Here is a 24,338-nt window from a genome sequence, read left to right as displayed (position 1 = left end):
CCTGAAGAAGCAAAGTCTGAGTCACTGCAAACGAGTAAGTATAGTGTGACACTTCCCTCCAAAAGTATTGGAACATTAGACTCAAAATGAATGTGAGTGTGAATTTAAAGGGATCCACTTCCATTGGCCGTGAGTCAGCTGCGTTCCCTCCCACAACGGCGCATTGCATTGCAGCATGCCACTGAATGCGTATGAGCGTTTTCATTTCAAAGTCGATGATCACGTCTGAGGGTCTCAATTCCATGAGTAGATCAAGTAAATGTGTCTCTTGTCATCCCACAGAGCAGATAAGCTCTCTTACGCAAACACGCGTGTTATTTGATCAATAGGCTGACATGTCAATCAGCAGATCAACCTTGAGAGGACTGTGTGTTTGGAGGCGGGGGTAAAAGGGCAACGGTTATGTTTACTTGCTGTGACAAGAAGGAGCTGCAGAATATAAAAAGTCCCACTATAGCTCTCCCCCGCATGTCTCTGACCAGGCTGTGGCGCTTGGGAGACGGATATCGGAGGCCTGCGCCATGAAGACCTGCTTACTGTTCTCAGTGTTGTTGGCTTTGTGCCGCGTGCACGTCCAGGGTGCGCCGGTGGACCCGGACGCCATGGCGATGGAGTCTTGCGAAGACGCTTTGGCTTTGGGCGCCGCCAGCGAAGCTCTGAGCAAGATTAACCAGGACCGGCAGGAGGGCTACGTCTTCAGCCTTCATCGCTTATCCAACGCACACTCCACAAAGCACGTGAGGCTCAATTGTAGCAACGGGGGTGTTTATATTTGCTTGTTTTGGATTTAGGAACAATTGCAATTCGGGGTGTCAGGCGATTAAAAATTTGAATCGTAGTTAATCATGACTTCAATAGTAAACTCTTGATTAATCAGAAATGTTTTACCTGTTCTAAATGTACCAAAAAAAAGTTTCATACTCATGTCAACATAAAAGTGGAAAGAAATGTTAATCTAATAGAAATATGCCTGCATTCTTACAGTCATTTCACAATAATTCATAAAATTGAGTTAAAATTAAAAATATGTACTGTACCGTAAAAAATTTGAAAATCATTTTTCTGCCACTAGATGGCATAATTGCATTTGTAAGACGTTGGTGCATTTTTCTTTTCATATTAAGAGTAATCTAATCTATAACATGAAATAACTTGTGAAATTCTCCACATTTTTAAAATTGTAAAATACAACTTGACCCAGTCTACACATTTTTATGCATTATTACAAAATTTATTACAGCTCAATTTTGACGTGGACGTTTCTGTTGCATTGCGACTGGAATTACCCCAGTATAGGCTTTCTAAGTAAGGGGCAGTCATTAATCGCATTTTTAAAAAAAATAGTGGCGTTAAAAGAACGTTAAACTAACTACAAAATTAACACACATATTTTGACACCCCCTAATTGCAATACTACAAGAAATAACATATTTATGCCAAATTCTGAGGTTGAGTTGCTTTTGGGAGAGAAAGTAGCCTATTGTGGAGGTAATACCAGTAACTGGAATTGACTTATTGAGGGAGAAAAGCCTTAAATAAGTATAAGAAGCCATTACAATTTCTCACTAAAAGTGTTGCTCATCAACTAGTCAATTGCATCTTGATTGCGTCTGATTTCTGTCACAGGGAGAAACGGGTATCGTCTTCTATCTGACTTTGGATGTTGTGGAGACCAACTGCAGTGTGCTGAGCAAAAAGGACTGGAAGGACTGCCAGGCTCGCCCCACGTCTGATACACCCGTTAGTAGCAACACAAGCACCTATTTGCACTACAAACACAAGATTTTTTTTTTTTTTTGGGTGAATGTATTTCGTATTTGCATTTATGTCTTGAAAAATAAGCACAATTGGTGTCAAGAGTACAAAAGACTTCTTCTTAACAATATGCAAATTTGACATGTAGTAAGTCCTCCTCGCCATAAGTTGGCGCTGTACTGTGGCAGTTTGACACATCAGCGAATTATGTTCCACACAAAAAAAATCACATTTGTTTTGTCATTGTATTAGATGAAATTATTGAATACTGTATTTAAAAAAATAAATACTAGAGATACTTTGTATCAGAATAAATTCTTGTCCCGTTATCGTCCGAGGAAAAAAAGTGGTACCTAAAATAAATACAATACATTGTATTTCAATGACTTTTTTCTTTCAGGTGTATGGTCAGTGCAAAGCTGCGATTTACATGAACAGGGTGCACAGGGTGGTGCGTCTCTACAAGTACAATTGTGTTGTCAGACCAGGTAAAATGCTAGTCATTAGTTGCGTTACTGTTCACACCCCAGTTCACATCTTTCTGGAACCAGACTAAAAACGGCAACAAAGACACTGTAATGTCTGTATTGTATATTCATTTTTGTTCTCTTTTTATTTAGTGCCTGCAGAAAGGGTGAACAGATTGTGCCCGGACTGTTCATCTAATATCGGTTCGGATCACGCTGAGATTCAGAAGACCGTGTCGGAATCTCTCAAAAACTTTAACAGCAAGAGTGGACTGGCCAATCAATTTGCTCTGCTGAATATCACCCGTGCAACAGCAGGGGTACGATCGACACTGTTTTTGTTGTCCTCTCCCGAAACAATTTCCTAATTTTGTCATGCCTGTTCCTTTTTGTCCAGATGGCCATAGGAATGTATTACCATACCGAGTACACCATCCAAGAGACAACCTGCGCCAACAACAACGAAACAGCGACGGATAATTGTCCACTCATGGACTGCGAGTTTTCTGTGAGTCTAGACAAACTAATTTTATTGCAACTAAATTAAGTACAATTTGTAGCGACGAGAGAAATGATCAATTCTTTATGCCGTTCTCTGGACTTCATGTGTAGTGGACTCAAATGTATCAGTATCAGCATGTTGAACTTTACGTAGCAAATCAATCAACACACTCAAACATTTGAACCTTTTTAGTTGAACCCTGGAGAACCCACGGGGTCAAATTTGGCCCCTATAAATTCTGCTACTCAAATAACAAAGACCTTTTTTTTTTTTTTTTACAAATTTAACTTCAAAAGTCCAGAGTGCCACTTCTGACCCCTGCATGGGGCCATCTAGTGGATGCATATTGCACTTACATGAGCCAGAGTGGTGGTGACAAGATGGCTGGCAACATGCTGTTTTGTTGAGCTGGAAATCAATCCAAACAAAACCATCTTCTCAGCAAACCATCAAATGGTAAAATTGTGTTTTTTTTGTTAATCTATTTCATATCATGTTCCAGAATGCCTAGGAGTATGTTTTATATATATATTTTGATAAATTAGCAACTCTGAGCTAGTTTAAAAAAAAAAGGGTTAAAATTGAAAAAACATATTTTGGTGTTCAGTGAACTTATAGCAGTCATTTAATGTATAATTCATAATTTTCCAAAGAAGAAAAGGGTTCTTGGCTTCTCCAGGGTTAAAATAACCTTCAAGATCCCTCGCCACTAATCCTGAATCCGTGTTATCCAAGTTAGCAAACTCACATTCGTTTGTTGCTAGCACAACATTAGCTGGCCGACAGCCAGGCGGGGCGTGGACGGTGTTGCTAGCCAACAGCGAGGCGTTAGCTTGCTAAATATTCCCATAACTAACTTTTTTTTCTCCTTTCAGTCGATTTTTTTTTCTTCAAACAGACATCACAACTTTCTCAAATATCAACATCAAAAGGCAATCAATAAAATATCAATATCATTGAAACACTCAAGATAACATGAAAAAAATACACCATAGAAAAAAGGCGGGAAAAAAGAGGAAAAGGTTATGCTGCCAACATACATAACATAAAAATATATTTCAATTAGAGCAAATCTCCACTATTTCAAAGCCATTTTGTTTGTCAGAGAACTTGATTGAGAGAATGTATTGTTTGAACTCATTATAGACGGCTGTAAAACATGGCTTTCCCATAACTAACTTCCGCGCATTAGCTGCTCAAATTTAGCATGTATTTATTGTTTTGTTTTGTTTTTCTTTTAGCACAAAGGTTTCTGTAAGGCCTCCCATTACCACACTCCCAGTGGTGATGCTGACATCAGCGTAGAGTGTGAGATCTACGAGCCTGAGGTAAGGCCACAAAACTTTATTTTAGCTTCTCATGGTGTTATGACGGTTACTAGCAATATTTCTCAAAGACAATAAAGATTGCGAGTGTTTACCTTGTAATACGGTCTAACGCCATAAATTTGGCTCCACTAGTACAGTGGTAGGCAAATATAAATATACAAATATTTGTTTTTCTTTTACAGTATCTCCCGGAGATTAAAGACAGCAATAGAAGAAGCATTCAATGGTTATGCTGGGCAAAATAAATAAATAAATAAAACAAAAAAAAATATTGAAATGGTTTCTGGGTCATTTTGGGCTTCTGAGTCTGAAAATGACATCCATTTCTTTAAATTGCCCCTAATGTTTGAGATATCACTATTTTTGACAATTAAGTCATTCATTGCCATTGACGGCTATAAACAAATTTTAAAAAATCATTTTAACTATTTCTATTAGTTTAACATTTTTTTTCCACTTTTGTTAGTATAATCAAATCAAATAAATAAAGTAAAAGTAACTAATAAATAAATTAAATTTGTGATTTATCGTGAGTTAATTAGTGAAATCATGCGATTAATTACAATTAAAACATTTAATCGTCTGTTGAGATGATTATTAAAAATTATATTTTTTTTTACTTCAATAGTTAACTCACGACTAATCACAAATTTTATATCTGTTCTAAATGTACAATAAAAAAATCTAGGTTTTCAAACTCTTGTTAACAAAAGTACAAAAAAAAAAATTTAACTAATATAAATTATTATTTTTTGACGTTTATAACTGTCAATGGCAGTGAATGAGTTAATGTGCTTTTACAGTTTACAATATGCACTTTGATTGTTGTTTATAGTTTTTGCTTTGACATCACCTGTGCTTGCATTTGATGGCTGCTAATCTTGCCTCATTTTCTGAACGTTTGCTTGATGATTTCATATAGATTGCTCTCTGTGATAGCGATTGCCGTACTTCATGATATCGTATCAAAAAAAGTGAAAAAAATCTGGGTGGACATACTTTGAAAGGACAGATACAGTTTCTATGGCTATCTTAAAAAAATATATAATGCGCATTCTCTTTGCTTACAGGGCTGGGAAATGAATAGCTAATGTTATGTATACCTTTTTGGGTTTGAATGAGTTAATGTTGAGGGACTTACTTGCAAATGTACGCACACATTGAGTTCCTCGGTTCACAAACCTATTACATTCCGCTTCATCTGACCATTAGCGTGGATTTTAAACATAGAAGGGCCAAAACATGCCTTATGAAAATTAAAGTGCACCACAAAAAAAAAAGCCACCAGAGGGTGCTAGAACTGCACAAATGGAAATCAACCTGACTTTATTAACAGATGCGCTTTTAATATCGTGACATGACAACAACGATATTTTGGCAGTTTTATTGCCATTATCGTTATATCCACCCATTGGAATCTTAGCGAGCTAATTGATCTGTGTCACCTTTCATTTATTTCCCCCCAGGCTGCTGAACGAGAGAAGAAATTGCACCTTTCGGGCGACACGGATCACAGTCACAACGACACGCACCCGCACAGCCAAAGTCACGACCAAGCGCACGCCGCAGACTCGGCGCACACTCACGACCACGCCCACGACCACACCAAGAGCCACGCCGACCACGAGAAGCACGCCGATGACAGCGAGCACCACCACACGCACGACCACCACCATGGAAGCGCCCACAGGCACGCCCACGACCACTCCCACGACCACGGCCACGATCACGATCACGTGCACGCTCACCACGCCAAGGCGCACGACCACAGCGGGGACTCGCCCAACCACCACCACGACTACAAGCACGACGAAGGGGTGCACACGCACGAGCACGACCACGAACTGGCTCTGGATCACGACCACAAGCACGCTCACTTGCACGCGCACGAGCACCATCATCATCATCACGCGCACGAGCATGAGACCGGCGGCCATGACCAGCCGGAGGGCAGCGTCAGGATGCTGCCGGCATTGGACAAAACCGCGACCCTGCCTTCCTTCCCCGATGTCCCTGCAGGTGACGAAGGAGTTGCGCTTCCTCTCGTCCCCGATCCCCAAATCCCCGGCGAGATGCAACCAAGCATTCGGCCCTTCCCCGCTGCGGTTTCATCGCAGTGTGCGGCGCCAAAGCTCGCCGTGACGCTGGTGGAGGAAGTCTTTCAAGAAGACCCCATGTTCAAGACAGCCGCCTGAGATGGAACCCTTTAAACCTCCTCAGCTGTTTCAAATCAAAACTTGGATGCTTCATCTACTCTTTCTTGCACAATATAAATAAATGATGTCAGAAATACCCTACGTCTATTTACTTATAGTATTTCAAATGATTTATTCAGGCCAATACCCGTATGAGTAGTCAACTCTTGAGTAGTCACCAATTCTGATACCAGCTTTGTACTGATTATACCATTAGTATATTTGAAACATCAAATCCACACACCCTGCAAAAAAAAAAAAAAAAAAACTCTCTAAAAATAGTCAAAAATATAACAATCCTCTACTTGGGTGACCCAACTCTGAGTCAAGAAATTGGACTTTTAGTTTAAAACTACTAGTAAATATTGGTCAGATCCGTTACTTGGGTCAAAAAAAAAATCAAGTCATTTTGTATAATACAAACCAGAAAGTTGGGTCAATTGACCCATAAAGTGGATCGTCCATTTTAAAAAAAATCCATAATTGGATTACTTTTGACCCATCTGTTTTTAGAGAGAACTAGAAATTTTCCTTAACATTGCTTGCAATTAATTGCAATTTGCATTCTAATATATATATATATATATATATATATATATATATATATATATATATATATATATATATATATACTGTATATATATTAATAAAGGGTAAAGGGAATCCAACCAACTATTGAAGTTTAACATATCGTTTTAAAAATACCATTCATCAATCTTTTTTTTTTCTAGTATACATGGTCATTTCTTCACATTATTATTATTTTTTTTGACATCCTGTTTTCATGTTTTTTTTTAGCTGGAAGTCCAAATAATGTAAAAAATAAACAAATAAATACTTGAAATGATTTAAGTTGTGGGCCCTGAATCTATAATCTATGAAAGTTTAACTTTTTGAATGGAATTATGGAAATGATTCAACTTTTTGAGGATATTCTAAATTTTTGACGAGCACCTGTATATAATGCACTAATAATACACATCATTTTCTCTGTACTTCAAAATCTGTCCACATGGTGTCACCCTAACTTTGCATTTCAAAAGCGGACTCTTGATTTTTTTTTTTTTTTTTTTTGGGCCGCCTTTTTAGAGACAAGGTCCAAACATGTAGTCGTTTGTTTCGGTTTCGACTTCAGATAGTTATTAAAAGTGTAAGTATAAGTAACAATGTAAGAAAACACGTTACCCCACAATTGTGATTTCATTTGTTTATTACACATAAAGGTTGAAGTAAGGATTGTATACTTATTACTGTGCCCAGCTGAGCTAAGATCTTTGTCTTTCAACTAAATTTGTCAATTCAAATAAGAAAAATAAAGACCCTGAAAACCAAAAATTGGGTTGGTACTGGATTCATGAGGTAGTGTTGGAAATAACTAGAGAGTTACATAAATATGTTATTTACATAATTGACAAAATCATGGCACAAAAGAGAATAAAAAAGGAAAAAACATGACTGATCATGGTTTTTACTTTCAATGCTTAAATTGGAACAACAAAATACAATCTCTGTACACAAACTAGTTGACTAAACTACTATTTACTTACTGTTAAACTAAGTATTTAAAAGGAAAACAAATCCTTGGTCATGTTATCGAAACAGATGTGCTGAACGATTTATCTTTTTTTTGGGGGGGGGGGGGGGCGATCTCAGACCAGCTGAAAATAATTTAAAAAAAAGCTGAAAATTAGAGTAAACATTGACGCCCACTCATAATACTTTTGCTTTTGTCTGCTATCTTATAGTCTACTTCGATCTCATGCACTGATTGGCTAGCCAACAGCCAATCAGAATGATGGATTGTCTGAGCCTGCCACTTTGCATAATATCAATCGACGGCTTAATCATTCAAATTGGATCTCAAAAGCACAATGAAAGACAAATATTGCTTTTCCTTGCATTTTTTCCTGTTTGTGTTATAAAATGTGTTGGGCAAGATTGCTATATGTTAGCATTTTATTTCCCAAATCTATAGATGGTGTGATAAAGATAAAAATGACTTTGTTCTCCGCCACGTTGTTTCCTTGCTATGGTGCGAAAGTCATGATATAGATTGACAATGACTAAGAATCAAACATTCTTTTTTAAGTGTGATCAATTATAAATGTATTCTTACGATATGCAGCTAGCATAAATGAATTCTGGTGGAGTAGCAAGAGATCTTAGAAGTCTGAGAATGGCAGGAAAGTAGCAAAATCTTCCCCGGCATGTGGCCAGAGAGTGGTCACGGCCACACCTGGCCACCATGTAGCTCCGCCCCTGATTAGTTGACTTCACTTCTCAAATGGAGGAAAAAGTCAAAGTAAAAATAAATAAATAAATATATATATATATATCATAAAAATACTCAAGTACAGATACCAGAAAATGTGTTCTTTCCCACCACTAAATACGCAGTGAAGGTAGCAAGAAGATCCTGTGAAGACGAATATAAGCTGCTTCACCGTGTGAAGCCTTCAGCAGGGCATTAACCGCAGCGCTTAAACAATTTCTAAAGCGTTGCTGTGAAAATGAATTATTGCTGCTCCACTTGCACATGCCTGGGACCACCTTGAGGGGAGTTGTGCATCTTTATTCCCGGGGTGACACAGATGGGCTCTGCCTTATACAAGCAGATAACTGCATTATGAAACGATTACGGCTCACGTACGCACAAACCGGCACGCGCCATCTGGGGTTCGTTTTTCTGCTACGTACTTCCAAAGGCTAAATGAGCTCTGCCACTTAAACATCTGCTTATGTTTATTTTGCCAAGGAAAATGTGACAGAAATATTTGAGATTTTGGATGTCTTAAAAAATTTTAATTTTACAAACAGATCATCATATCAATGTCAAATTGATAAAAATACAAATATAGACACGGCACTCGTGGCAACGTTGGATTTGTGAAAGAGAGCTAAAGTCTCAAAACAAACATAAAAATAATAATAATAATAATAAAAAATAAAAATAAAATAAAAAAATTAAAAAATTTAAAAAAAAATAAAATAAAAAAAATAACGGAGGAAAGCATTGCTTCTTAACAGAAATAATCAAGTAAAAGTCTAAAGTATGTTACAAATGCAATTTATTTATCCAGTTACATAAATGTAAGTAGTAAATGTAGTGGATTAATGTTCTACCAATCAGAATAGAGCACAATAACTGGAACGCAACTTATTGATTTCTAGGACTAGATGTTTTTTTTTTGTTTTTTTTACCAAGGAGTGATTTAACATTTATAACACGTAGAGCAGATATAAAGTTATATTTTGTGCAATATTAGCATGCACTGGAAAACCAGACATGAAATTACACAATTCAAAAACCAAACCTTTTTGTTGCAGGCTAACTGAAATTTAAAGTTCAAACTTTTGTTGTTGTTTGTTAAAACATAACGTTCCATATTAAGAGCCCAAAAATCAATTGAGTAAATTCCTGGTTTGTTACTGTTAATTCTCATATCAGGCATTGCTCAATAATTTTTTTTTCTCTTTCTGGGCCAAAGGGGAACTTATACATAGAGGGGCTGCAAAAAAAACTTAGGATTTTTTAATGCTGGAGGGGCTTAACTGGGGCTACACTGATTTCTCAGGGGGTCTACAGCCCCTCCTGGCCTTAATGTAGCGCCACCCCTGTTCCTTATTTCCTTTCATTCCCACGGTGGATTTCCCACTTTGGAAATTCATAGAATTGTGCAACTCCACTCAAAGATGGTAAGATTGTGGGCATGCATTGAATTAAACGGCTGAAAAGATCATTCCAGTATTACGCAAATTGCATTTGTTAAGACAATCCTCAGGTCACGTCATATTGTGCCTAATCATCGATAACCTTTGGCAATAAAGTGGCAAACTTTGCCTCGGAGCTAGAATAGCCACTCCTTCGAACTGCCGGAGAGAAAATTCCGGTTCTTCCCGTGCACGTCCGTGCGTGCGTGCAGGAAGAAAGGGGCAGGTATCAAAAGCGGGGCCCCTCCTCCAGACGGCCCTGGTGGGTTAGGTCGAATGGAAACCGCTGGAATGGCCGCACGCCTCCAATCGCTGCCTGCCTCCGTGCTGGTGCGGGTGCGGGTGCGGGTGCGAGGGAGGGGGGAGTCCGACAGCCGCTCAGACGGGGGCAGGACTCGGCTTACTTCCACACTCCGAGTAAAACTCTGCAAAACATATCCGCCTGTGCACGCCGCGTGCGTTTATAAAACGTTGAGAGGACTACTTGGAGTTTTGCGATTAATCGGGTCCTGCTGGAAGACGTTTGCGGGGATTCGGTTCGCCAGCGAGTGTCGAGGGCGCTGCAATTCCTGGAACGGACCAGTCCAGTGCGATGAGGAACAACATGCACTGAGCGGATTTCTAGTTGATCCCTGTCCCCGTTTGGACGCCTTGCTTTTTTTTTTTTGGACGCCCTCCACCCAAAAAATACTGCGGAGTTTGAAAATGCCCGTGAAAAGCAAATACAACCTGGTGGATGATGGGCACGATTTGAGGATTCCGCTACACAACGAGGAAGCCTTCCAACACGGAATCAACTTCGAGGCGAAGGTACAGTATGTTTTTGCAAGTGCAAAAAAAAAGTAACAGGAGTTGTGCTGAAGTGGAATAAAACCGCCCCGAATCGATTCATTCTATTATTGTGCATGATTGACTTGTTAAGAAAGTGATGTTGCTACTCGCTGCCGAAACAAGAATAAGTGCAGTACAGTGCAAAGTATAAAGTGTTAGACGTGAGACTAAATGGAGATGTGACTATGATTGTGCTCCGTTTGACACCACCAGTACATCGGAAGTCTGGATGTGACGCGACCGAGCAGTCGAGTGGAGATCGTGGCAGCAATGAGGAGAATCAGGGTAAGTTGTCTCCGTTTTGCTACTGTTGTGCTTTCGTCCTACTTTTGCTGGCTCTGCAAACAAGACTTGAATATGGTCAGCAAACTTGGGTCAATTAATAGAGCCCAGAGTTCAAAGAAAACATGGTGCGTAATAGCAGTGGGAATCTTTGAATGTCTCACAATTCAATTTGATTCCAATTTTTTGGGGGGGTGCAATTCCATTCAGAATCGATTTTCGATTGAGAACGATTTTTGCTTCAAAATGATTTGATTGACGATGATTTCTGCTTCAATTTAGAGAGGTTCAAGGAATCGTAATGATCTACTCCAGTCTGACTCGCTAATGCTAATTAGCGCGCTCCTCGCGGCACTTTTATCCCTCAAAAGAACGGCTCCACGCTGCAAAAAAACTAATTTTATTGGAATAAGTTACCATTTTTTGGGGGTGTGCAATTCGATTCAGAATCGATTTTCGATTGAGAACGATTTTTGATTCAAAATGATTTGATTGACAATGATTTCTGCTTCAATTTAGAAAGGTTCAAGGAATCGTAATGATCTACTCCAGTCTGACTCGCTAATCCTAATTAGCGCGCTACTCTTTTATCACTCAGAAGAACGGCTCCACGCTGCAAAACAACTTTTATTGGAATAACTTGATCGTGACTTTTTCCTTCTACTCTCTAATGTGGCTACAACTTAACAGTGTATCAGATCGTGTGGAACCACACTGCCCCTAAGTGGCCAAATCGGGTACAACATGAACAGCGCTCCCAATAAAGGCACACATAAACAAGGGGAAGACAGTATAAAATAATTTAAATAAAATCGATTTTGGGACATTTAAAATCGATTCTGAATCGTACTAAATGAGAATCGATTTTTTGGCACACCCCTAGTGCGTAAGCATTTCGCTGTTATGCTGCACGCAAATGGTATAAGCTGCTAACAGAACTGAGGTTAGACTAAGTGTAAACGCTTTTAATTCCAGGTTAAAAACTTTTTTCCGCCACGGACCAGTTCATCTTGGGGGCATCTTGAAATGCGTCAAGAGTCCATCAGATATTTGTAACCCCGGTCACGGTTCAAAATAAAATATTTTTTTAGCCTCAGAAAATAACTGAAGCAGGAGTTTTTTTATTCTTTCAACTGTGCGGCCCGGTCCAGGTTGGACCAACTTTAGTGGTAGTTTTTCATGCACCGGCTGTCTGGTTCAGTGCAGTGGCATTTGCAGTTCTTGTGTTGAATACGCCTGGATTGATCCAGTGTAAAGTGTCTGATGAGTGGAGTTTGACAAAGTAACAGTGAAGACAAAAGGTCACGAGAAGCAGCGTTGTAACTTGTGAGTGCAAAAGTGCAGAATGAAGACAATATTGAACCTCCTGGTGGCTTTCTCGTGCTGCTTCATCACTGTTTGGAGCATTCCTTTGAAGCTGTGCACTCGAGTGCGATCTGTCCTGACCGACCCCCAGCTGTGCAAACGCAAGATTTACAGCTTTTCCCAAAACTACACTTAATGAGTGCATGTGTGCCAACTTGGCAACATTTGACTTTGCATCGTATAATTGGATTGCTTGCCACGAGTGTGGGGGTGCTTGACACTCATTTTCATGATATTTTGCTGTGATTTCTTGCTGATTTGCATAAAACCCCAAACATAAAACATACAAATGCACATGCTCAAATATTTTTTATTCATTTTATCTAATGAGCCTTTATAGCTTTTATTTGTGTTTTCAGAAGCCAGCAAAGAGACAAAAACAGGCTGTTTGAATGGGATCCTCCCTTCGCTCTTAGCATAAGCGCTAGGCTAGCGATGTTTTAAAAACAAAGCATGTTTTGTATTTAAACATACAGTGGATGTAATTCTTGTTGTCATGTGTTTAGTTTTACAGTTAACTCCAACTGCGGTGTCGTTAAACATCTTAAAGGACGCTTAGGGACAACAGGATAACCAGAATAACATACGCTTACACACTTGCTAGTCGCTAATGCTAAGCAAGCAAAATGGTGCATTCAGGGTACTTTCACAACGTCGGAAACGTCGATTTTCTTTGACTATGACGTTTTAAGGGGAAAATCATCAACCATTTGACCCAATTGGCTGATTGTTTTGGTAGATGTTTGAAGGGCAATAATCGGACAATTATAATCGGCGGCTTATAGCTTCCAGTTCCAATCTAATTAAGTTTGCCTTGTCATGGGCCAGATGTGCCATTTGTCATGTTATTGTTTGGTGAGGTGCTTTCCAGCACACGTGCACATATGCACAATGGGGCTGGCAGAAGGCTGAAAATGTTCTTTTCACCTTTTCCGAGCAGTGCCCGGCACCTCTGAAGTGGACCTCCCAGCGTGCTGCCATGGCAGCTGCTGTCGGCAGGAAAACGAGCTTTTGCTTTGGCTGGTCCAGTGTGAAAATGCTCCGACACTGGCCTGACAACACAATAGCGGGAAACCACAGGTTTCTAACTTTGGAAGGAAGATACCCTGGAAACAAAACAGTCTGTTGGATTACATAAAAAACAAAAGGATGGACATTGTTTGCTTTTATTTCAATTCATGATTTACTAACATGATTATGATTTTATTTTTTATAGGGTTGAAATGCGTGCAACCATTGTCCATTATTTTGTAATGTAAATTCAATGGATTCTTTTTTCAACGGGAAACATACCACTGACCACCCCACAATCTTAAAAATGAACTGAACTATTCGCTTTATCACCTTTATCGAAAGCTGTTGCTTTTGTGCATTTTTTTGTGGGCTGTAATTTGCGCCGTCGCCACATCAAGCACCTGCAATTCATATTTTTGAATCACCGCAAAATCAGTAGCCGGGACTCGCCACTTGTGAAATCGTAACTCCACTCAACGCGAGCCTGCAGTGGCGGTTTGCACACTTCATTTGATCCCGCCACAATGAATTGGCACCTGTTGTAATGGAAACGCAACGGAGAGCGGGGCCAGGCCGTTCTGGAACCTGAAATGGAAACGCGCCAAAATAACCAGAATTGAACTGCGGTGTGAACATAAACATGAGATGCTAAAGTATTCTTCATTTTTCAATTTCTTTAACATGAAAAGAAAGAGGCTGGAAGTGTTCGGTTTAGGTGAACGGTATGGGATTTTTTAATAGGTTTTAGGTGAACGAATGAATACACACACACACGCTCGCACACACGCACGCACGCACACACGCACATACACATACTCACCCACATACAAAAAAAAAAGAGAGCAATGATGTTGACACGTCAAATCGGTCAAATTACCAAATGAACAATACTGAGCTCTCCAGAAAAAAAAAAAAATAATAATATGAAAAGAAAAAGACATTATCATGTCTATGTCCTTAACAAAAATACCTTTAGTGCAAATTTTTCTTAGAAGCTAATTAATGACAATTTCCTACATGTTCTCTCTTTTAATATGTGGTCAATTCACTCATAATTTTCTAGCTCCACCCCCCCCCCCCCTCCTGCAAAAGAGGTATAAAATGTGCTGAGCAATTCCAGTGTTTGTGTTTGTGGATAGTTCAGATGGAAGGCCAGGAAGTGGAAAAACAGACCTTGTCATGTGACCAAATAACACGATTGGATTGGATAACACGGGAGCAATATCCAAATCTAACGTTGAGATTCTTTTATGAAATTCTTTGACCTCTGCAAGATTTCTATCTGAGCTGTATTTGTGCACCGTCAGTCAAAGCTCGACTGGTAACCTGGCAACCTCTCCCTTGTATGGTGTCATTGTTCACTGCATGCACGAGTCACCTGTGAGCTGCTTTGCTGATAGCAAACCAATGCCTTTGTAAAGCAGGAAATAGCGACCTAGCTGCGCGTTGCGTTTAGCCCTTATAGCATCTAGCGACATTTCATCAACTCAACCTTTCTGTGTTCTCCTGGAAGTTTGTTTTTACAAGGAATTAATGCTTGTTTCCAGAGGAAGTGGTTTATCAGTGAGGGAAAACACAAATGGTTGACGTGGCGAACCTCCCCTTCCTATTGGAAAATTCCGGGAATTTGTTTGGTTGTATCATCCTGTTTATTAATCCTCAATGGTGGTCCGCTAGAAACTACTAAGTGGTCTTTGAGTTATGCTACTTAGTGTACAGGTTATGTTGCAGGGTTACATCCTATTAAGCGGGTGTTTTTCCAGAAACAGAAAAAAACGCAAATTTTCAGATTATTAATACTTTTGTTATTGCTTTTTTAATTACATAAACTCAAGAAATACTTTGATCTTAAAATATATATAGTCGAGGTCAAAGATTAATCTCGTACGTACATACATACATATATACATAGTGTACATCGTTTTTCAGCTGTCAATTTTATGCTGCCGATTCTATAACCGATCACCCGTGACCGATACCGATCACATGGATTAGCGTTTAGCATTTTTCAATTTCAAAGCTGCTCATTAACAAGTGTTTTAATCCTGTCACATAGAAAAAAAATGGTTGCAGCATAAAAAGGTGTACAGAGTCTCCATTCTTCATTTTAGTTGAGTTCAGGCAACTTAATAATATAATTAATAAATAAATGGATGGAAATTCATTAGCTTCTGTTGCTTCTTTTCCAAGTGTGCTTTACAGTCAATGTAACGTAAAGCTCGTAAAATCTCCATCAAACAAGTTGTATCGGCGCATAGTGTGGAATTTTTGAAGATTATTATGGCTAATAGCATCATGCTAGTTCTGAGACGAATGTAAACAAAAACTTGGTCATGTAGACCGCAACCGGTGAACCGGCGAATGTACAAGATTTACACGTACTGAATCACAGATACGCAAGTGTAAACTTTAGGGAGTAAATCCATCCATTTAAAGTTAACATGTCATATGAGCCAAAATATAGCATCTCCCATGGTGGGGCATTGAAAGATTAAAAAAAAAGAAAAAGTATAATAGATTAGAAACTGAAACTGACAACCTCAGCTGTGTTTCCTATAATTACACACATTTCTTTTTTTAGGTCTGTTAAATCAGTTTGAAATTATTCTAGCTTTTATGATCCTTGAGTGTTTCCCCGAAGGGAGCCAGCTGCACCGAGAGCCGTAGTGGGCCGCGGCCGTGGTGGTCCTGCCTCATGGGGTCCTCAGTGGCCTTATGTGGCTCCTCTTACGCCACTGCACTGCGGCTCCGTGCACTCAGATGCTGTTTGGTGTCTGGTCGGTGCTGGGATTTCACTTTCCTTTCTTTTCTTTGGTCCTTCCTCGGGTCTCCTGACGGCCTCACGACTCTGGCTGAAAGTGTTCGGTTTAGGTGAACGGTATGAGATTTTTTAATAGGTTTTAGGTGAACTAATGAATACACACACACTCGCACGCACGCACATACACGTACTCACCCACATACAAAAAAAAAAAAAAAGGAGCGCAATGATGATGACATGTCAAATCGGTAAAATTACCGAATGAACAATACTGAGCTCTCCAGAAAAAAAAAAAAAAGATATGTAAAGCGCTTTGAGCTGCATTTTATTGTAGGAAAAAGTGCTCAAAAAGTAAAGTTTGATGGATTGATTTTTAGCATCCTGAATGCCATGGGTTAGCTTAATGGAATAATAATCATTTTGATTATTAAATTCACGTAAACATTGTGAATGATTTATGATTTATTTTCACTGTATATTAGAATTCAGCAATAGTGGATGGCGTTTCCCAGGAGACACTCCAGCTAAGTAATATATATGTACAAAGTGTTTGGGTTTTTGTGCTTTTCATTCCTCATTATACAGCTTGCTTGAGTTTTATTTTTTATTTTTTGTAATTTATAATTTTTTTCTGGAGAGCTCAGTATTGTTCATTCGGTAATTTTACCGATTTGACATGACATCATCATTGCTCTCTTTTTTTTTTTTTTTTGCTTGAGTTTTTTCTTATGAAAGGCCCAAAGGTCAAAGTTGAAAGGTGAGAAAGACAAGAGAGCCAACAAAGACACGCACGGCTCATTACCCTTCATGCCACTCTACCATTAATTACAGCTTCTCCTCAATCTCTGATTGAGAATGGCGCTTGTTTATGTAGCTCGTGATTTGATGCTTCCTCGGTTGGCTCTTTAACTTTAACTGGCTGCGAGGGAAATGCTGATGAGGAAGGCTGTAAATTATGTATGTGTGTATTTAAAGAACAGTTAATGCTCAACTAGCTTCATTGTTTGCTAGATGCATTTGTTAGTTGCTGTTATAAGGGGGGATATATACTGATTGTCAGAATGGCTCTACAAGACTATATAGCCTGGACAGCTGCTTGTGCATGCATAATAAAATAATTGCAGCTAAAAACAAAACAAGCTTCATCAAGACTGTAAAGTAAAAAAAAAAAAAAAACTCGTATTTCAGTCTACTGCTTTAATACACTCAGTCAATACATGCGCTAATGCATTTACTTGATTTTGGATTAACACACCCATAGTAAAAAAAATAGTATCAATAGTAAGTAAGTGTGAGAAGACAAGAAACAGGAAAAATGCATCCATTTACTTTATTTCGTCAGTAAGGACAACATTCCATCCAATTAACAACAATTAAAAACAATGCATTTCCAAGCCATCATAAATGTATTTAATCCATTTTGATGATACCAGACCACCTTCGTAGTCGTGTCCAAACAAAGTTCACACACCCCAGGAGCAAAGAGATGCCAAGTGCTCTGATTTGTCAAAATTTTGTAATTGGCATTTTCCATATGTCCGCTACTGCTATTAAGGAGAAGTCGAAAATGTTCCAAAGAAGAGCAAGCAAGTACGCACTTGGCATGTAAGGATGGCAACTTGTGATATTTAGCAGGGCTGCACAATATTGGAAAAACATGTGATATATTTTCATTATCTAATTAAATAAATAAGCTTTAAATGTGGAATATAAACATTGTTTTTTTTTTTTTTTTTGGAGAGCTCAGTATTGTTCATTCGGTAATTTTACCGATTTAACATGTCATCATCATTGCTCTCTCTCTTTTTTTTAATTTTTATTTATTTATTTATTTTTTAAATATTTAAAAATATATATTTTTATTTTTTTGATCTAAACATTGTAATTCAGGCTACATTCATAAAGTGCAAACACCTAACAATGGTTACCAATGCCATAAACATTATTCAAGCATAACCGTGGGTAAGTGACAACCATGGAATTCCCAAGAGCTTAAGCATGACTGGTAAATTAAATAATATAAACAAAAAACAAACACAGTGTTGTTAGCATGTTCACTTGGGCTAGCTAGCGCGGCTAACACGTAGCGCATCTGATCCTGTAAATGTCAGTAATCATTGCACCTACTAGATAATTCTGTAGTATGGCTAACATGAAAGGAGGACGAGTAGAAATGAAGAGGAAAAGACCGCTAAAGCCACGCTATCGTTAAATGTCGGTTTGAAACATTGGAATAAGTACACTTTTTTTAGTGAAGTTGCGCTAGAAGCCCATTAAAGCAGACTTACTCCGAGCAGCAAATTAAAGTGTCTAGTCTAGAGAGAAAAAAATAATATACAGCCTCACAAAAGACAGTCCGAAATCTGGAAATGGATGAATGTTGCGTTTAAGAATATAGAGAGCACCATCAGGGAATCTCAAACCCGATACCTCCATTTTACATTGACAGCTCTTGTTCTATCCGATCCCGTCTTTACTCACCTTTTCATTAAATTCCCTTTTATTCATGCTGTACCTTTTTGACGCCGACGATCCGTTAAACCCGTCCAACTCTCCTGCTTTTCAACTGCGGCTGAATTCAACTTTGACTGATTCACTGGTCTCCTTCTCAGAAACAATCGGATGCCTTGTCTGCCTGTTGTAATTAATGGAGACACCAACATAGTTTGAATACGACCTTAAAAAGTTACTTTCTTTAGTGGACGTGTTTTAATCCGACAAATATAATTAAACTGTATCTACTATACACATACTGTACATACTGGCCGCATATATGATAAATACACCAATTTGACAAAAGCATGGAGATCATACTCGTCATCTGGTTTCTTTTTTTTTTTTTCCTTCTCGTCATCTGCTTTCTTATGTGGAACATGTAAACAAACCTTTAAATGGCAGCAAAAAAAATGTGTTGTTACATTTTCAATGGGTTAGTTGTTGCTTTAATTTGGTTTATTTTGTTTCAATTAGGGAGGTTGCAAATGATTTACCAGGAGCTCCTTTTAAAAACAAGTGTTTGTAAAATCCCATCAATGTATTGCTGCTGTTATATATTTTGCAGCTCTGTACAGGCTGCCCAAAAACAACAACTAAAAAAAAAAAGTGCTTACACTAGACCTGGGGGCTTTTCTTTGTGATTGCTTTCAGAGACTCAGTTGAAACATTGAATCCATATAATGTCTTAAAACCCTGGAGAACCCACGGGGTCAAATTTGGCCCCTATAAATTCTGCTACTCAAATAACCTTTTATTTTTATTTTGTTTTTACAAATTTAACTTCAAAAGTCCAGAGTGCCACTTCTGACCCCTGCATGGGGCCATCTAGTGGATGAATATTGCACTTACATGAGCCAGAGTGGTGGTGACAAGATGGCTGCTGGCAACATGCTGTTTTGTTGAGCTGGAAATCAATCCAAACAAAACCATCTTCTCAGCAAACCATCAGATGGTAAAATTGTGTTTTTTTTGTTAATCTATTTCATATCATGTTGCAGAATGCCTAGGAGTATGTTTTATATATATATTTTGATAAATTAGCAACTCTGAGCTAGTTCAAAAAAAGGGTTAAAATTGAAAAAACATATATTTTGGTGTTTAGTGAACTTATAGCATTCATTTAAAGTACAATTCATAATTTTCCAAAGAAGAAAAGGATTCTTGGGTTCTCCAGGGTTAATATGGGCTTCGGTCACAAAACATTTTCCTGTATTAAAAACTTTCATCATGGATGCCGACCAAACATGACAGACACCTGCAGTGGTGTCTTAACATTCCACAGCAAATCGCCTCATGTCTACTTGTGATTAAAGCAAGCACAGGGGGGGTCTACGGTCTCCAAAGGTCTCAACCTACAGTGTTTTATGGCTTGCGAATGGCATGCAGTTAAACTATCTTGTGGCCCAAACCAACCCAAAATGTTTTTTTTTCTTTTTCTGGAGAGCTCAGTATTGTTCATTCGGTAATTTTATTTGACATGTCATCATCATTGCTCTTTTTTTATATATATATTTTTAACCCTAATTAAAAACCATTTTTTTTCTAATTAATTAAAAAAAAAATGATGTTGTACAGTCCTGAGGAAACAACACCAATCAAATTATAATTTTTAATGAGACTTCTGCACTTCTCAACAATTCAATTCAATTTGACTTTGTCCGGTATAGTGTCAATCACTACAAGAATTGTCCTAGAGCACTTTTAGTCCATGGACCAGGTCCAGAATCAAACTCATCACTTATTAAAAGACCAATTGAACCCCACAAGAGCAAGCAAAAGGCAATGCAAACAAGGAAGAAACTTCCTTGAAGAGAGAAACCTTAAGTAGAAAAAGAAAATGTGGATATATTGAAAACAAACTTGAAACACGTGTAAGACAAAAAACCGGCACAGCCGTCAATCCAACGTCCGGCGCTCTGATTCGATGCGCCATTTGCAGTAGGTGTGAGCTCCCGCATCAATCAACATCCGACAGTCTGATGCGGTGCTCAGTTTATTGCGAGCTTCCGCATCAATCATTGTCTGACACTTCGATACGTCCGGCTATTTTGTATTTACTCATGAGCGGTTCCTGTTTTCTCAAGTTTGAAGGTTGGCACTCAGATAAGTCTAAAATTGACAATGAAGAAAATGTAGCTACTTTCTTGGTTTCAACACCTCTGACTCGCCTCTTCCACAACTGCCTCGTTCTCATCTTTTAGTTTTCCTCCTCCTCCTCCATACCCTTTACTTCAATCTTCCGTCACCCTAATCCGTCTTTGTGCCCTTCCCCCTTCCGTCTCGTCCCCCTCCTCCTTTTCATCTAGGATTGCTTCTTGTTCTTCTACCTACTTTGGATTTTTCCATCCCATTCGTATCTCGATCCCTTTTCTGTCTTTTGCCTCGTGACGTGCTCTGCCAACCCCTGCAGCCGCAATTTTGATTGTTGCTCAATAGCTTCTCCTCCGGGCATGTTTCCTCTACACTTGTCATGCTTACTGTTGCCGAGCTGTCACCTCAAAGACTTTCCCGCCTACACCAGGGCTTGTGTTTATCTGTAAGAGCATAAAAATAACACTTCAAAATAACATGTCTTATAAATATTGCCAATTCTTATTTAAGTAAGAACGGGAAATACTCTTAACGTCTTTGGCAGTCTTCCGTAGGATTTTACTAAACGTTATTAAACGTTTTTGGTAGTCAAAGAGTTAATATTTATAGATAAAATATATGACTGTGGCCAAAGTAGCAGTAGTCAAGTCGTCTTCATTTATGTAGCACTTTCAAACAGCCTTAGGTGTCACATAAAACATAAACATTAACAGCAATACGATACAATCACAACAAACCTACTACATACGTTTTGATATTTGAAGCAGTTATAGATAAAAAGAGGTGAGAATCGGTCTCCTTTCAGTTCTTTTAACGTACAGTTTTCAATTTCGTTGACAAGGTCGAATATTTACACTGTAACAGTAGGCATTATTTTTCCCACAGGATTATTTTGTTGGTCTCTGACATTTCCAAATTATTATTATTTTTTTTAATCCTGGAGAACCCAAGAACCCTTTTCTTCTTTGGAAAATTATGAATTATACATTAAATGACTGCTATAAATTCACTGAACACAAAAATATATGTTTTTTAAATTTTAACCCTTTACTCCCTAATTTAGGATTTAGGGCGAAATTTGACCCTTTTGGGATTTAGGGGTATCATTTCGAAAAATCAGAATAACAATAACTGTCAGTAAACTATTTAGAGTTTAAGAAAATAATCAATCAAATACACAGCTACATTGAACAATATAATTTTTTTGTTTTATTTGTTGCATTTTAGAATTGGATTTGGGCCAATGGAAACAAGAACACAGGGACAAAATCACTGCTGAAAAAAAAGGTCTGTTATTTGAGTAGCAGAATTTATAGGGGCCAAATTTGACCCCGTGGGTTCTCCAGGGTTAAATCTGATCTTTTTCATTCAATCTAAAGAGCTAAAAATGTCGCGATTGGCCCTGATTTCTGATCAATTTTTCACATTTGGCCTTTTGGATTACTGGATTTTATGCTTGTGTTCTTACGACACAAACCTGTAAGTAAGCACACGACGCAACAAAAGTGAACATTTCCACCAAATTTCCAGCAATCGTCTGCTTCCAAGCTTGACCTCGGAGCGACCCTCATCCATCAGCCGTGGCCCCTGTCCGTGCGTTATCTCATCACCGCAACCGTTTCCAACTCTGGCTTTCCTCTCTGCAGAGGCATCTCGATCCCACAGTCGGCTCCTTACCTTAACTAAGCACGTTATGTTCCGATCTTGGTTTTTATGAAATGATACGCCGATGTGGAGCTTTCGCCACGTGGATTTGCATTTCTACAGTTTCTATGTGCTGAGCTCGCCTAAGCCCTGCTCAGTATAGATATGTGCAGAAATTGGACCGTGCTGTGCATGAGTCACCTTCAAGGTAGATGTGGTAGAAAGCGGACAACGGCGGCCAACAAGTCAGATCTGCCAGGCACTTGAAAACACACACTCGCACGCACGCACGCACGCACGCACGCACACACGCACATACACATAATCATCCACATACAAAAAAAAAAGAAAAAAAGCAGAGCAATGATGATGACATGTCAAATCGGTAAAATTACCGAATGAACAATACTGAGCTCTCCAGAAAAAAAAAAAAAAAGGGACTGACTTAGTTTGTAAGGGCTTTTGTTTGACTACTGGAGAGTCGGGACTCAAGTCTTGCTAGGGACCAAATGAAGGACTGGATGTGTACTAATCAAAGCATAGGGTTATCTTTATCTTCGACTCTTTTTCACATTAACTTGAAGCTGCCTTGCCCAAGTGTAGTTAACAGCTTGCGAAGATGCATTTTGGAATGATAAAAGCTACTGCACATGAACATTATGTTCATAAAAAAAGACGATCATGTGACTTCCTGTAATGAATATTCGTTTTTACAGCATCCACGGCACGGCGCGGAATTGTATTCCTTACATATTCAAACTCGGAATCTCTCCTTGCAGCTGTAACTGTAATCACACTGGCTGTCATCATCTTTTTATATACATAATAATTGGACTCCCCCCCCCCCCAAGAGAATAAAACAATACCGGCGCTAGTACTGCACTCCAAATGATTCCCGAGGCTTTTAGATCAGGGCGGATGAAAGAGAGTTCAAGAAATTGCGCGATAGGGCGATAGTGTTCCTGTTCCTGTGTGTGCGCCTGTGTGTGTGTGTGTGTGTTATTATGTGTTTAGGTAGTGGGAGAGCGTGGGATGGAATTATGTTGCCTTCCATTATGGTTTTAATAGAACCTTTTCCTCTTCGTGGACACTTCCATTAAGCTGCGTGCTACTGCTGTCGGCCTCACTTTTTGCACTGCCACATTGTATATAAACTTTTCCAGTTCACATAACCTGCAAATGATGTTCACTCGATCATACTTGGGCTGGATGTTTAGTCATATATATGCCCTGTGATTGGCTGTCGACCAGTCCAGGATGTGACCTCACCTCTTGCTCAAAGACTGCTAGGATTGGCTTCAATTTATAGATGAACAAATAAATTGTCACGATCTACTCAAGTCTGACTCGCTAATGCTAATTAGCACGCTACGCACGGTTCTTTTATCACTCGAAAGAACGGCTTTTCATACAAAACGTTTTAGGAATGTATACAGAGAAGCATGTTAACATTATTTACCGGCATATGCTCTTCCTACGCTGCAAAAAAAAACAACTTTTATTGGCATAACTTGATTGTGACTTTTTCCTTCTACTCTCTAACGTGGCTACAACTTAATAGTGTATCATAACGCGTGGAACTACACTGCCCCTGGGTGGCCAAATTGTGTACAACATGACCAGCGCTCCCAATAAAGGCACAAACAAAGAAGGGCACGACGCATATGCTCTTCCTACGCTGCAAAAAAAATCCAACTTTTATTGGCATAACTTAATTGTGACTTTTTCCTTCTGCTCTCTAACGTGGCTACAACTTAACAGTGTATCAGAACGTGTGGAACCACACTGCCCCTGGGTGGCCAGATTGTGTACAACATGAACAGAGCTCCCAATAAAGGCACAAACAAAGAAGGGCACGACAGTATAAAATGATTTAAATAAAATCAATTTTGGGAC

The 24,338-nt window shown here is 38.9% G+C and overlaps 2 protein-coding genes across 3 annotated transcripts in view; both read left to right on the top strand.

Annotated features, from left to right (window-relative positions):
* Positions 1–449: 449 nt before the first annotated feature.
* Positions 450–6,344, top strand: fetub (fetuin B). The gene is made up of 7 exons (XM_077584814.1): positions 450–737; positions 1,627–1,740; positions 2,156–2,243; positions 2,376–2,542; positions 2,620–2,730; positions 3,966–4,052; positions 5,519–6,344. Exons 1-7 carry the CDS (start codon positions 522–524, stop codon positions 6,245–6,247), a joined length of 1,512 nt encoding a protein of 503 aa, XP_077440940.1. The 5' UTR covers positions 450–521; the 3' UTR covers positions 6,248–6,344.
* Positions 6,345–10,308: 3,964 nt separating this feature from the next.
* LOC144063013 (carboxyl-terminal PDZ ligand of neuronal nitric oxide synthase protein-like) overlaps positions 10,309–24,338 on the top strand; it is a 60,961-nt gene continuing 46,931 nt past the window's right edge. For both annotated transcript variants that reach the window (XM_077584902.1, XM_077584901.1), the window contains exons 1-2: positions 10,309–10,768; positions 11,003–11,074. In XM_077584902.1, coding sequence (XP_077441028.1) covers positions 10,664–10,768; positions 11,003–11,074 — 177 coding nt within the window. In that variant the 5' untranslated portion in view covers positions 10,309–10,663. The remainder of the gene's footprint in view (positions 10,769–11,002; positions 11,075–24,338) is intronic.

Source organism: Vanacampus margaritifer, chromosome 13 (assembly GCF_051991255.1).
Source record: "Vanacampus margaritifer isolate UIUO_Vmar chromosome 13, RoL_Vmar_1.0, whole genome shotgun sequence".
Classification (NCBI taxonomy): domain Eukaryota; kingdom Metazoa; phylum Chordata; class Actinopteri; order Syngnathiformes; family Syngnathidae; genus Vanacampus; species Vanacampus margaritifer.
Note: the sequence above shows the minus strand (reverse complement) of the source record. Positions and strands in the feature narration are given on the sequence as shown.